Source organism: Anopheles funestus, chromosome 3RL (genome assembly GCF_943734845.2).
Source record: "Anopheles funestus chromosome 3RL, idAnoFuneDA-416_04, whole genome shotgun sequence".
NCBI lineage: Eukaryota > Metazoa > Arthropoda > Insecta > Diptera > Culicidae > Anopheles > Anopheles funestus.
In genome coordinates this window covers 25640749-25655889 of record NC_064599.1, presented here as the reverse complement: position 1 = coordinate 25655889, position 15141 = coordinate 25640749, and the positions used below count along the sequence as shown (strand labels likewise).

The following is a 15141-nucleotide window of genomic DNA, read 5'->3' as shown; positions in this document are numbered from 1 at the left end:
AAAGGAGAGAAGAGACACGACCATCACTTCATTCGGTCCAGATTAATCAGTTGGTTCATCTTCTTCTTCTGGGCTATGCCATTTTGTGCCACCCCGTGGCAACAGGTAGGTCTCTCCCTTTGATCGGTTCGCTTACCGAGGCGAATCGATTTTGTCCCATGTTTAAGGCGAAGGTGATGAAAAGGCGTTGAAAATGGTCAGTTTGAACTGTACATTAGTGTCGGTTTGTTTGCAGCCTTTTTGTTGATGTTTTACCGCACTATTTGCATGTTCGTTTTGTTTTTTGCTAGTTGTAAGGTTACTTCTCTTGCAACAATTGGTTCGTTTTTTGCTCGTTTATTAGCTTATGTTTTATTTTTCACTTTTACCTTTAATGTTTTACTGTTCTACAGCTTATAAGTGTCTACTTACTTCACTTAAAATTGATTAACGAAAACTTAACATGTTTTATAATTTAATTTTTAATATTATAGCACTTTCCAGCCTACATTGAAAATTTCCCGGATGGAACAATGAATCATCTGCCAACGTCTACAGAGCACTATGTGATCGATCGCATTTTCCAAAACACATTACCTCATTTATGCTTGCGGCTTTATGACACATTCGCGGGAGATACATTTAGTTTTTACTCACCCTTTATCACGAATGTGGTTCACGTGAACGTTTCAATCGACCGGTGAACGTGACCTCATAGCATCAACCTGATTTCATATGAATTTTTCTTAATGTTTCTGTTTTCCCGCCAAACACGCTATGTCTTGGGGGTATCATTAACGCCATCAGATGATGATAATCAATTAGATGTAGCCGTTAATCCAACCTCCCCGGTACCTTGTAGGGAATTGAAGACAAAAAATCATACAACTGCAACTTAAATCCTCGACCGAGGAGGTGCCGAGGGAGGTAATAATGTTTGGAAACATGATCAGCTTAGCAATTTTATTGGATCACGGTGGTACAGATCGCACGTAGCGTAGGTTATTTTGGAGGCACATTGCTCCGCCACCAGATTGATCTTGAATGCAACAATGATGGGTACGATGTGGTTTAGATTTCAATGTTACGACTCACACGATCAGCGAAGGAAGAAAAAGGAAAGGAAAGATCACACACTGATGTGGTCCGTTCCCGCAGCACCATTTATGCCGCACCGGATAATTATAAACCACCCTCCTGTGGGGGGGCACCCTCCATTCGATCGCTTGGAAGTGTTTATATTTTACCCACCCATCCACTGACTTCCGGCACCGGTGGGGGAGAAAAAAAAGAAACAACTAAGATTTAATTAATTTGCCACCTCATCCTCACATCCTGTACGGTGCATGCGAACAATGAGCATTGAGTTGGGGGCAATCATTTTCATGTTGACGAGTTGGTTTTTGATTAATGGCTTACCATAACCTTGAAAGATTGCAATAATTTATTTGAAACATATAAAATTAATATGCCCTAAACAGTTCAGTACACGTGTCACTTACATCATATTACCATACTCTAATGCTTTTTTTCTCTAACCTCGTCACTAAACGCTTAGCAATTGTCGCGTTTGTTAATTCGAAAAAAATCTCATCTCGTGGATTTTTCCCAAAAAAAAAAATTTGTCAATTTTTAGCTTTAACTGTTTTTTGGAAATTTAGAAAAAAAAAATTAAAATTGATGTATTTTTATGCGAATTTGTGGAAATGAGTTTCTTTTCACTTAAATAATGCATTAAATAAAAAGAGAAAAAAAATTAAAAAATAAAAAAATGGAAAATTTTCTAAGGCTATTATAGCCTTAGCTTTGTTTTGGGAAATTAAGCAAAAATTTTAAATTGATGTATTTCAATGCGAATTTGTGGAAATAAGTTTTCACACAATATAAATCCACACAATATAAATAAGTAAAAAAAAAATAAGCAAAAAAAATTAAAAAAATCAAAAAATTTAAAAATTTCCTAAGGCTATAGCCTTAGATTTTTGTTGGGAAATTTAGCAAAATTTATAAATTGATGTAATTTAATGCAAATTTGTTGAAATGAGTTTCTTTTCACTCAAATAATGCTTTAAATAAAAAAAAAGAATAAAAAATAACGTAAACGCACTTTGCAAGAGAAAAGTTAAACATCCTTGAAGTCGTGCCAGAATCGCAAAATTATTTTGGAAAATTGAGCCACTTTTGTCGCGTTCGCAAACGCGACAATTGCTAAGCATGCAGTGACGGGGTAACGTTCGAAGTTCCTGAGTAAAACGAAAACTCTATTTTTTGGCACAAAAGTCTTCCATCAATGCAGTTCTACTAAGACCAACCCTTTTCACTGGTCTTTAGTCCTTTACACATGAATAACGGATGAACGAATACCAGATGATCATGAAACGATCACGGGAACAAATACTGAACGACGCAGCAAAACAAATTAGCTTAATTGACCCTTAAATTACCATTAATTTACCGGGTAATTTAAGGGCAAAATGGCAGTCATTAATTTACACATTATGGCAGTTTGATGTGTTGACATTGATGATTGTCGATATTTTTTCTCGATTTGCTGTTTTATTTATTAAGATGAGAAAAATGAGACACAAAATCCGGCAAGTTTGCCGAACTTTTATTAGCCAAATTTGAAGCTTTTTCACTAACACTAGTGCGTGGCAATAGGTGTGATTGACTCTAGGCTTACTGTTCATCAGATAAGCAATTTGTGCATGCTAATCATCATGCGAAACGGCGCTAAAAGGCTTAAGTGAGCAGAAACTAAAACCTTCACGTTCGAATGGTTGAGTTGGTTTGTAACGATATAACAAGGGAGTGATTAATTATCTTAACCGATGTGTTTGCCTATGAAGTGTGTGTTTGGCTGTGAGTATTTAAGGTAAGACGGTAAATAAAACTTTATCACACCCCGATACGAAGGGGGTAGATAAAATATAAACTTTTTTTAAAATAATCACGAATAAAAATGTTGGCGATTAAGTACATTGGATTAAGCTTATGTGAATGAAATATTTAAACTAATGTGAAACAATTTTGTGGAACCTTTTGGGACAAGTTATCACCTCTTGCTAACCACTCCTTAAGCACTGATGACCGACCGCTTGACGATTCACGCTCACTGCCATTTACGAATGCTGGACACTTTGTGTCAATTGCGGAACTCGGTTCAAAAAGTCCCTCATGCTTCAATTGATGCTTAAAAACGTGGGAATTCCTTCCAACACTGCTGGATCCCTCAGTAAGCGATGGTTCATTCGGCCGCCGTATTTGAATGGTAAACGGTATTCAAGCATATCAGTAACGGATTGTTGCTCATGAACCAGGAAGCACATGTGTGAGCAATTACTGGAACGTTTCGATCTTCTTCGGGTTCGTTTCGTGTACATTATTTCCATTTTTTAATAATTTTCAAGGTTACGCTCTTCGGCGGAAACTAGAACCGTTTGCAAGATTAATGAAAGCTAATCAATAATGTTGCAACGGATTTGTTCGCTGGTAAAAAAAAATAACGTTTTAAAAATAGAAAACATTTTACATTTTTTCTGTACTCCACAATCAGGTGAATATGATCGACGACACAAACGTCCTAAAATGATGACCCAGGCAGTGTGATGTTTGTGACAAAGAGCTTCTTGCTGTGCTGTGGGATTTCCCTTACATTCCATTCTAACTGGGCAATGTGTCAAGCTGTTTATGCAGCTACAGGCAGTAAGCACATCCGCCAATGCTCCCTCCGGGAGGGAATGATGATGCCGGATGATATCATCTTATCGCGCACGTGTGAAGCCACCGGGAGAGCCGTTTGGTTGTGTAATTTTCTTGCTGGCAAGCAAAAACAAAACCCATTACACCAATGTTTGACCGAACGAGATTCACCACAAAGCATACGAAGTGCATTCATTCAGGTCATTCTAAGTGTTCGTTTTGCTGCATATGCTTTTCTATCAAGGTGAATGCGTTGATTGGGAGTGTGTCTGAGAGGCCGTAACTTGTGATGTGATGGAAAACTATTTAGCAAAATCATAATTAACCTTAAAATCGTTTGATGGGCCGCTATGTTCCAGCCGAGGAGCTACCTTAGCACTAATGCAATTCTCACCCGTTGCGATCATTGAAGTTGGTGAGCTCCTTTCGGGTTGTCCATAAGGCCGCCTCTTATCCGATCGTCGAAGGTGAGGGGCCTTCCACTTCGAAAGGCTTCCCATTAGCGAAACAAAAGAAGACACCCCTTGCCATCAACAATCACCCCCCCCCCCCCCCCCCCGCCTCGCCCTCCACATCCACCCTGCGCGATCAATTCTGTGCAATGCCAAAAAATTGATGTTCTTCAAGAAACTTTAACCGTCGCGTTACCAGCGCGTGTGACATTAAATTAATGTTTTCTGTCCCTTCTTTCACGCTGCGCGCACTGTGTCGCTCATCTGCCAGCCCATTCTTCATATGTACATGCGCGTACACTTGACGCGCATATTTGTCGTCTCGTGCAACCATTGTCATTGTTGGGATGGATTACTTCCATTTGTGGAGACTGCTGTTCGCCGCATCGTCATGACTTCGAGCTTTATTTGCTTCGCTTCGACCGTCGTTGGTTGTGCAACGAAAAACGTTGCACGTAAAGGTGCTTCAATTCTTTTTCGGTGACACACGGGAAGACAGTAAAGCGAAATTAATGATTTCGCCCATTTAAATGGCCACCCTCCAGGAGGGAGGTGGAATTTTATGGAGCATTAAATCGCGTAATACAGCGGCTTGCACTGAAGCCGTCGTGTGGATGCTTTTTAGCCAATGAATCAATGAAAGTATAAATTAAATTCCGCTGTTCACTGTTTGGTGTGCAAAAGCCGGCCAACTTTGTACGCTTGATAAGCGCAAGTCCTTCGTGTACAATTAAGCATCCATAAAAAAACGGCGATTAGAACCATTCCACAAGACCACAAGTTCGCCATCTGCTCCGATCAGGTGTTTAATTACAGTGTGTGTACCACCACGAGCGCACGATTCGATTGATGGATTGCGAGTCGAGAACGAGAAGCGACAGTAATCGAATGGCCACCACCATCGATCGAATTGGCACGATTTTCCGAAATCCGATTTTTGGGGCGTACATACATATTTTAATGCGAACTCAAACGTCGAAGGATGTGGTCCAACTCGCCGGTCGCCGGTGAGGTGTATAATTTGATCAATTAGCTCCCCGTGTTGGGTATCGAAAGCCAACAAAATTGATTTAAAGCTACGCCGGACTGTGATTGAAAATTACAGCTCGCTGCGTTTATGCCCATTTAATGCCGAGTTTGCTTTGTGTGTTTGTTTGTTTATAGAACTGCTGTTATTGGACGATTTAAAAACAACTCAAACAACTCAGTCCTTCGCCTTTTAGAAGGAAGAAAAAAGAACTCATTTTACGGATGTCGATCAGCATTCACCTATACTGTTTAAGTACTAGAAGGTTTGAAAAAAAAACGAAGAAACAGAATTTTATTTTTAAAAATCAATCAAAAATCATCCTCTGTGGACTCTGTAGTTGATGCAGTTTGCTTTTTTTGTGAATGCAAATTACATTCACTTTTCCGTTCCTGTTCCGCCTGTAATCGGTTCAAAGGATGATCAGTTACAATCCGTGATCGTTTCCTGCATCCAGCTAATTGATTTACGGATGTGTTGTATATACATCCAAAAACAGCAGAAACAGATGGTTTCCAGCACTACCGCTGCTACTACTACTACTACTATTACTACCACCATCACGTACGCTGCCTAATTGGACTGTGTAAATAAACCATAACGATCGCGCGAACCAAGCAAATGGGATGATCGGATACGAATCAAGCGCACGCTATAATAGCGAAGTCATCATCAATCGCTTACGGAACTCGTCAGGATTCGGCAGGCAGCCATACTTCTGGTTTACTGCATGCCACCAGTCGGGACTGGACGACTCGAGTTTTTTTCGCCCCCCGTCTTCTTGGCTTTTAATAATTATGTTTTCTTGTGCGATCTGCTGCTCTTCGATCTCTTCAACTGCTCTTTATCAACAAGGAAGCTGTTCCTTTTGAACTGAACCGAACTCGGCAGAAGAAGAAGATTCTCCCGGGGGGTCATCCATTGACCGGGGTATGAATTTTGCACGCGAGCGCAACCACCGGTGCCGGATCCGATCACGGTTGATTTCGACGGTACTTCCCACTCTGGAGTTGTGGAGAAGCTACCTGCGCTACCTGTGCTGGTTGTCGTGGTAGAGAGGGCAATGTGTATACACACCCGACGCGAGATGATGATGATGATGAGGTTGAGTGGTGTGTACCCGATGCGCGGGAAAACGTTCGCAGTGTATCGAAGAGTACTAAAAAGTGAACGCAGTAGTTCGCCCTGATCTCGCGGATCTTTGAAGGAAGCTCTTTGTTGCAACTGGCCGGAAAGGGTAGAAGAAGCGGTGCCCAACTTCATCTGCAGTACGGACAACAGTGGTGGTGGTGGTGGTGGTCTGTGGTTCGGGTTCAACGATATTTTTGACTATAAAAGCCGGCGCCAACCACAACTAGCCGCATAGTGTACTTGGATAGTTCATCCGAGTAGCAGCATCCGCAGTTTCGTGTTAGTAGTGTAGCGTCATCTGTGTTTTTTCGTGAGGATGTTGAGGGTGCGTTTGAGTGTTGAGCGAGAGAATTCAAAACGGACAATTACCAATATTTTGCTAATGATTTCACTGAGCGGCCTGTGTTTTGTGTACATGTTTTAAGGGAAATTATCATTTTAGTGGTTCTTTAAAAATTGGATCTCTTTCCAAAACTCACGTTCTCTGACTTGTTCGATGATTAGCAATATAATAATAACGGAATCAATAGTTTGAAATCTCCTCGCACAGTTAGAGCTGTTCCATTTTGAGGGACTATGCGCAATCGATTGTGTAATCTACTTCGTCTAATCAATGCCTTTGCGTTTTCGCTTCTGTGATTGTAGAAAACGATCGTTCTGAGCTGCCTGGTGGCGGTGGCCCTTGGTTCCCTCGACCTGGAGACGGCTGAAACTGGATGGGGAGGTGGTGGTGGTGGTGGTGGTGGCTGGAGCAGCGGCGGCGGTGGTGGTAAGAAGGTGATCATCATCTCGTCGGGCGGCGGCGGCGGTGGTCATGGAGGCGGCGGCTGGAGCGGCGGTGGTCGTAGCCTCGGTGGAGGCGGCGGATGGTCCAGCGGTGGTGGTGGTGGCGGCGGATATGGCAAGGGTTGGTCCAGCGGTGGCAGCTCGTATGGAGGCAGCATCGGTTCGTACGGTGGAGGCGGTGGTGGATACTCCAAGGGCTGGCCAAGCAGCAGCAAGGGATGGTCCAGCGGAGGGTCCTCGTTCGGTGGTGGATACGGAGGAGGTGGTAGCAGCTACGGCGGTGGACACTCTGGCGGTTGGAGCTCGGGTGGAAGCAGCCTCGGCGGATGGCCCTCGGGTGGAGTCAGCAAGGGTTGGTCGTCGGGTGGAAGCGGCGGATACGGCGGCAGCCAGGGATGGTCGTTGGGCGGAGGCGGCGGATACGGCGGTGGTAGCCATGGATGGTCGTCGGGCGGCAGCGGACTGGGAGGTGGATACGGAGGAGGCGGTGGTGGCTGGAGCACGGGCCGCAGTCTGGGAGGATCGGGCGGATGGTCGTCGGGAGGCCTGAGCAAGGGCTGGCCATCGAGCGGTGGCAGCAAGGGCTGGTCATCGGGAGGCTACGGCGGTGGTAGCGGTTGGTCAACCGGTGGCAGTGGCTGGAGCGGTTCCAGCGGCTGGTAAGCGCGGGGAGCGTTCCCGAAAACCAGAAGCACCACAACTGCCCGCACTGTTACGACACAGTTCTTGTTGATATCTTGAAATAAACAGCAATACAATCGCTTTTTTTGTACATAAACCATACGATCCATTCATTGATCTCGATCGGCGGTCTCGTTAGGTACGCAAGTACGATCATTCATCACGTAGCGACTATCAGCGAATCGTGTGAAAATGTTAATGCATCGCAGGATCACTTGCAGTTGCGTTCCAGCTGGAACATCCGCCCCGAAGGTACGCCCCATTACCCGGGTCACTTGCACAAGATTGCACCGAACGATTCGCATGCAGCATGTTTCGTTCCATCACGGCATGGATGTAAAGAAAACAGATGAATCTGGCACAAAAGGGCGGTGGTGACGACGCTGGCCCAAGCGACCGTCCGATCCGATAGCATTATGCTATTATTTTTGCCTTTTTAATGAATGCCACGATAATCATCTCAGACCGCTGACAAATTGAGTAGTAGCGCCCGTTCCCCGCGGAGCATAGCAAGCTTCGATGCTTCTGGCCGCAGGGTCTGTCGGTGTGATGACGGGGGGGCTGCGTTTTCGTCGACCGTCGTCGGAATTGAAATGTTAAGAAGCGTAATTGAATGCATCGGCAAAGGCTTGGCTTGGGAGAAGGTTTTCGGTGTGCTATCGTTGATGGATCGAACGGTGCAAGCAGCCAGTATATACGACAGCCGCACAATTGTTTGATCTGTATCTTGAGGAGCGTACAAATGCGCGGGAGCCTCGGAATGGTTTTGTTTGGATTTTTGTTTTGTTTTGCGGTATTGCAAACATTGTTCTTGTAACGCATCTTACTGGGCGTTGGTGCGGTTGTAAGCTGCATGTAAGGGAGTCATGGTTATTGAACATTGCTTGTTTCGGATCCGTTTCGGTAAACATCTTGAAATGGCAACATAAATAATAATATCTTGTACTTGAATGGTGCCGATCTTTCACACCCAAGTACTGTCACTGAATTCCATTCGTACCTCTCCTGATACAAGATACATCACAATAGTAAGGCAAAGCTAGTACAAGAGTGAAGTAGTAGAGAATTAACTCGTCTCCCTGCGAAACAGAGAATTTATTAGAAACACTACTCGTTCACACAAATAATTCCTTTTCTCGATTTAACTGCAGTTTTGCTGATCACGTTTTTATAAAATTTATCGCCTAAAAGTATGCAATCTCTTTTCGATAATTACTTCAATCTTACATGGAGGGTGACAAATTTGTGAGACAGATCAATTAGTAAGAACGCTTTTCCCCGCTTCCACTTACGGCGGAGTCAACTGACATTTTAATAAAAAAAATTAAAATTTACGATATGCGCTGTTGAATATTGGTAGATGATTTGATAGTAATACAAGTACTAAAACATCGTGGTTGCGCGGATGCTACTAATTACCTCTATTTTTCTTCTTTGAATGTTACATTTTATAGTCATATACTACCGGTACCGGCTCGGTATGAGATCAACACCGTTAAAGTACAATATTTTATGCGAACAACTTGCAAACATCTTCCTCCAATTGAACCTGCTTAAGTATGCAGCTAATCAGTAGTTTATGTGCGACGCGCAACCGTTTGACGAGTTACATTCGCTTATGTTTGCCCCATGCCCGTTGTAAAACAGTTAATTTGCATCTGATTATATTCTTGCTCGCTGGTGTTTGTGCTCAACAAACCTGCTGCAAAACCAACCCACATCAAAGCTGCTCAAAGGCGAGAAAAATCTTCACATTCTGCTAGTTGTGAAGTGTGTGTTAAAAATCTAACCATTTTTCACCGCCAGTCAGAAAGATGATGCTGAATGAAGTTTGTGTGGAGATAAAAAAAAGTGGATGGAATTGAAAGGCAAAAAGGCGGAAGAAGGAACAGTCAGGGGAAGGCAATGTTAAGGGCCAACTGTGAGGAAGATGATGTGAATAAAGCAGCGCCCTACACACCTGGCATCTTCAAGAAGACCCCCTCGGTCGTAGGAGGTCAGGGTGAACAAAACGCTGGTAAGCAATTTATAAAAAAAACACCTCTGCGAAAAACGGTGCTAAAAGATGGCAGACCGGTTTTTCCTAGTTCCTTTGATGACTCCCTCTGAGAACCGAATGGGAATCGAAATGATCTACGAAAACGCGTTCCGTTTACTTGTTAATTAAACTTTATTTTGCACTCTGTCAATTCATTTTTTGCCATAGAATCCACCGCCCTTGATGAAACCGCCGCCAACGATGAAACCACCACCGCCGCCACCAAATCCTCCCAGCCCATGGCCTCCTCCGAACCCGTGATGTCCGAAACCACCGCCACCGTAGCCTCCGAACTTTTGGAATCCAAATCCACCTCCGAAGCCACCGCCGTGACCGAAACCACCCCCATATCCACCACCAAAGCCATGACCGAAACCACCTCCTCCATAGCCATAGTGGGCCGCCTCGGCACCTTCCAGATCATTATCTTCGGCTGCGGAGTCTTCGGATGAGAGGACAACGACAGGAGTGTTTTGTGAAGGCACTATTGCTTGCACCGTATTGGAAGGATCTTCTGGCATTGGGGCACCATTCGTTAATAGCCATACGACACAGAAACACAATAGTGAAAGAACCTAGAAAGGAACCGAATCTCGAACAGGTCAGTATATACCAAGGATCTACGTGAACTGATATCATAAAGAACCCTTTTTGTGCTTACCTTGTTCATTTTTTCGGATCAACACCTCGAGCGTTCTGAACCCAACTAATCGCGACCGTACTGACCTCGGACGCGTTTATATAGCTTCGCTTCCTACCCATCCAACAAGGTACCTACTCCAGAATGCCAACAATACGAAAAGTCACAGATACGCATTTGATTGAAAAGCGTAAGGGTTAAGTCTAAAATGAGTAATGAAGAAATGAACTTCATACGCCCATCCTGTGTACCTTCCGTTCGTTCGTTCGTAGAATAACAATAAAATCCACAAGCCTCTTAAGGCGTGATTGGAAAATCATCTTCTTTTGATCAATTTAGGTACGGTTTGTGGATTTTAGCGATCGTATCCACCCAAAAAATTGGATGATCTTTTCGCGAAAACAGTTGTTGTCGCTGATCGCTCAAACGCACTCGCATAATGCGAAAAAGAAACTTGATAGGCCTATTAATATTTGTTGAATGTACTATCGTTATCGTATTTATTTATAGAACAAACGAGAGCTGATTACTATAAATTTCAAATTATAGGCTTTACAATTTTACGTCATTTCCCCTTCGTGATCAGCTTCATAATTTAAGCATTATTATTATTTTGCGATCAGGCTCGATTTATCAACGATTTCCTATTATTCCTAATGGCTAGTTTCTCTGACGTATCTGCTAAACACTCTTGAAGTTTAACTAAGAAAGATAATACCCATTCAACATTCAGGAAGACCACACTCGCGGAAAAAACAAATTAAAAAGAACTCATCAAAACGTAGAGCAAGCGAAAAAGCAAAAAAATCCCGGCAGCTTTAAACGATGTGTTTTGCCTTCACGATCGCGCTACCGAATGTCCCATTCGTCACGGTAGCAGAACTACGTACTAGAATACTTGGCACTCGGAACATTCATCATGTTTTTTTTTCGGCGGTAGCTTTTGCAAAGACAAACTGTGGTAATAGATGGGCAAAGCGATAAGGTAGGTAAGGTGAGAAGCAGCAAAAACAAAATTCATGTTAAAATTAAATACTCCACAAAATCGCAAGATTGATATTAACATCTCCACACGACATCGAAATCATTCCGATCTGTTCCGCTCCTACTTGTGGAACGGTTGCAGTCTTCTTTGTGTAGTGTTTGTCAAGAGCTTTTGCTTCAATTCCACCTCATTATTTGCTCTCCCCCTTTGTGACCTTCTGTCTATTGAAGATCGGGCTTTTAAAAAAAGATCATTATCAAACGTTCTTTTGCGAGAAGATCAGCTACATCCGTAAGCGAACGAAGAAGGCAACTCGCATGCCATTGAATGCAAGGGGATCGCGAGATACTATGGGTCATTAGGAACGAACTAAATAAAAAAAGAGTGAAAATACACAAACACTCGTTACATTCAATCGATCGTGTCCGTAACTGTCCCTAAAGAGTTTGAGAGTTTACAAAACCAAAAACCCTTTGAGCCTTCATTAGCCACCCATTTGTTTCACATATTGCGCAATTGGAAGGATTTTTTTTCCTCACAAGATCGCTACGGGATGAGAATAAGGGTTAGGATGCCAGATTCTGTGCTGACTCTACTATATTCCATGCACTGTTAAGCTTGGGAAAAACCCTACAAAATAAACAGGATCGTGTGTGAATCGACAATTACATGTCCAAACAAATCGATCGTTTGACGGATCTTTACAGTCTGTGAAGAGCGACAAAATTAAGCTCATTCTGCTTTTTTTTATCTCTTCCGGTTAAGGCTGGTTTAGCTGCATGACGATCGTTTTAATCGCAGTAACCTCCATGAGAGAATACATTTTATTGCACATCATAAGAGACCTATGGAGTAAACAACAAAACTCACGGCGAGAAACAATCGAAAGACTTCAACACAAAAAAACAAGCGACGAACCTCGCTAACACGTTGCTCTCAAGAAAAACTATTGTCGAGAGAGAAAGAGAGAGAGAGAGAAAGAAGACGACGACAACCGGCATTGGAAGGCATCGTGCTCAGCTGAAATATGCAGATTTATGAAGCCGGTTCTGTACACACCACCTGGCCAGGCAGAATCCGAGTTTGTTTTGCTTGTGGTTTGCGTGACGTCACGTGGAATCATTTTTACGCTGTTGAATGAATCATCGACAAACAACAACAAACAGCTGATACGGAGTAGTTGTCTATTTTGGAAATTGAATTGCATAATGAATCGATATCAAAGCTTTTAACTCCTACACTCGTGCTTCAATAGGACTGTTTGGCTCGTTTCTTCTCTTGATCTTTTCGTAAACGACATTTTCGTAACATAACGAAATTACATAAAAACATTTTACTGCAACAGCTACTCATGCGTATGCGTTTCTATTCTATCTACTCATGGATCATTTCTTACACTCATTCTATTACTCCAAGCTCTTTCTTTCGAGTCGTTGAACCTCCCTTCAATGCTGCTCAACCGAGAGAAGCTCATTCGTGAAACAACCGACCTCATCAATGCCTTGTTCTGGATGTTCGATGCGTATTTTGCTCACTCATGCAATGACAGAGACGGGTCATGCTGGCAGAGACGGGTCAGACCCACAAAGTCGGTCACTTTGATTGTAAGAAGGTTTTTTTCCGATCAAATTATTATCACCGCCTTCATTGGTCAATGTGAGGTTTTTGCTAATTTGTTGTGATTTATGGAAGTTATTACTAAGCGTTAGTTCTCAGATGGTGTGACCATTTCGATCTTGAGTCTTGCACTTACATTCATTCTTTGCTATCTAACATCCGAATAGATTCCTCTTCCTGGATTCCTTGTGTGAATCTTCACACTGGCTCATTTCTCCACTCTTCCATTCTCCGTTCCTATTCGCAGCCGATCCTCTGCTGTTGGCACTCATTTATCTTCGACGTACGACTTCCTCCACTTCCCTTCCATCCTTGTCCCATTTCCCTTGTTCACAAAATCATTCAATCTCATGTCTTTCTTCCGTAGCCCCGCCTGAAGACGACGAATCGGTAAACATCCATCGTCTATCCCAAACCCCACACACGCGTCCGCCTTGGAAAACCAGAAAGACGAGCCGTATTTAGCGCCTCACGGATTTGGGGATTTTTGGCGATTACTTTTCGGTTGTTTTGTTTGCCGTATAAATAGTACAACCAACGGCGCGGTTAGACACAGTTAAAGTTCGACGCTCGTCAAAGATACAATTCGCGCAGAATTCCCTTCGCTGGATACATCGATCTGAGAGACCAAAGTGACAAGTGGCTTCATCGAAAAGAATTTCAACCATGTTCAAGGTGTGTAACGATTGCCTGGGTGGTGCAGTGTAAACAGCAACGAGCGATGTTTGTGTTTGGCTTGCAAATCAATTCGATTAAGTCATCACCATTCCTGATTTGTGTGTAAAATGGAATATATATGTGGCATGTGATATGTTGATGGTTAAATAATCTAATTTTGTGTCGATTAAAGGACTATACACAAACTACTTTCATCGGTTATCTCGTGTGATTAAATGTGTGAGGAGTAACTCAACTTTTTTGTTCATCCTTTACAGCTAGTTGCTGTATTAAGCTGTCTGGTAGCGATCAGTTCGGCCATGCCGGCTTTGGAGCTCTCGCAACCGATCGCAGCTCCAGAAGCTCAAAACAGTCCGGCCGTGCTGATCGTTCAGGCTGATGACGATGATGCAGATCTGGCCGGTGCTGAGACGGCTCACCACGGATACGGCGGATACGGTGGATACGGAGGCGGCTATGGCGGTGGCTTCGGAGGCTATCCGTATGGAGGCTATGGAGGAGGATTCGGAGGAGGTTATGGTGGCGGTTTCGGTGGATTCGGAGGTGGATACGGCCACGGCGGATATGGTGGTTACGGACATGGACATCATCACCATCACGGATAAGAGATCTTGCCGACTTCCGACTATCGATCATGCTAGATCGAGCTACGACACCGACTCAATTCAACCCATCTGTTTCACCTCACTGTGATCAGCATCCATCCAGGGATGTATTTGCATTTATTGTTCGTTTAACTTATCCCGACAACGCCCTTTTAAGTCACCATGACCATCGATCACCCGAACTGTTATTTATTAACTGGATACCATTCTGTATTACGAATATACGTTCACCATTTAAGCATGAAAACAGAATTAATTTTTTATTACACTCTTTGGTTTGGCCTGAATTGAGAAATTCAGAAAAATTAATAAGTTCATGAATTTTAATGCGAATTTGTTGACATAAGTTTCTTTTCACTCAAATAATGTTTTAAATAAAAAAAATAAAATAATAAAAAAAATCTATAAATTTGAAGATTTTCTAAGGCTATAGCCTTAACTTTTTTTTAGGAAAATTAGCAAAATTTATAAATTGATTTATTTTAATGCAAATTTGGTTGAAATAAGTTCCTTTTCACTCAAATAATGCTTTAAATTAAAAAAAGAATAAAAAATCAGAAAAAAATTTCAAAAAAATTTTCCACTCGAAAATTTCATAAGGCTTACCCCTTACCATTTTTTTGAGAAATTTTGCAAAAAAAATTAAATTGATTTATTTAAATGCCAATTGGTTCAAATAAGTTTCTTCTACTCAAATAATGTTTTAAATTGAAAAAGATTGAAAAATTGTTATAAAATAACAAAAAAATCTATAAAATTGCCCATCTCCTAGGCTCATTTTTGCACCAAGTTTTGCCTATAACTCGGTCGGTATCCAACG

General features: G+C 42.6%; 1 protein-coding gene across 1 annotated transcript; it reads left to right on the top strand.

Annotated features, from left to right (window-relative positions):
* Positions 1 to 5972: 5972 nt before the first annotated feature.
* On the top strand, positions 5973 to 14559 carry LOC125766915 (uncharacterized). Its single transcript, XM_049433011.1, has 6 exons — positions 5973 to 6616; positions 6937 to 7736; positions 7898 to 8010; positions 13286 to 13321; positions 13406 to 13428; positions 13974 to 14559. Exons 1-6 carry the CDS (start codon positions 6608 to 6610, stop codon positions 14319 to 14321), a joined length of 1329 nt encoding a protein of 442 aa, XP_049288968.1. The 5' UTR covers positions 5973 to 6607; the 3' UTR covers positions 14322 to 14559.
* The last annotated feature ends 582 nt before the right edge of the window (positions 14560 to 15141 follow it).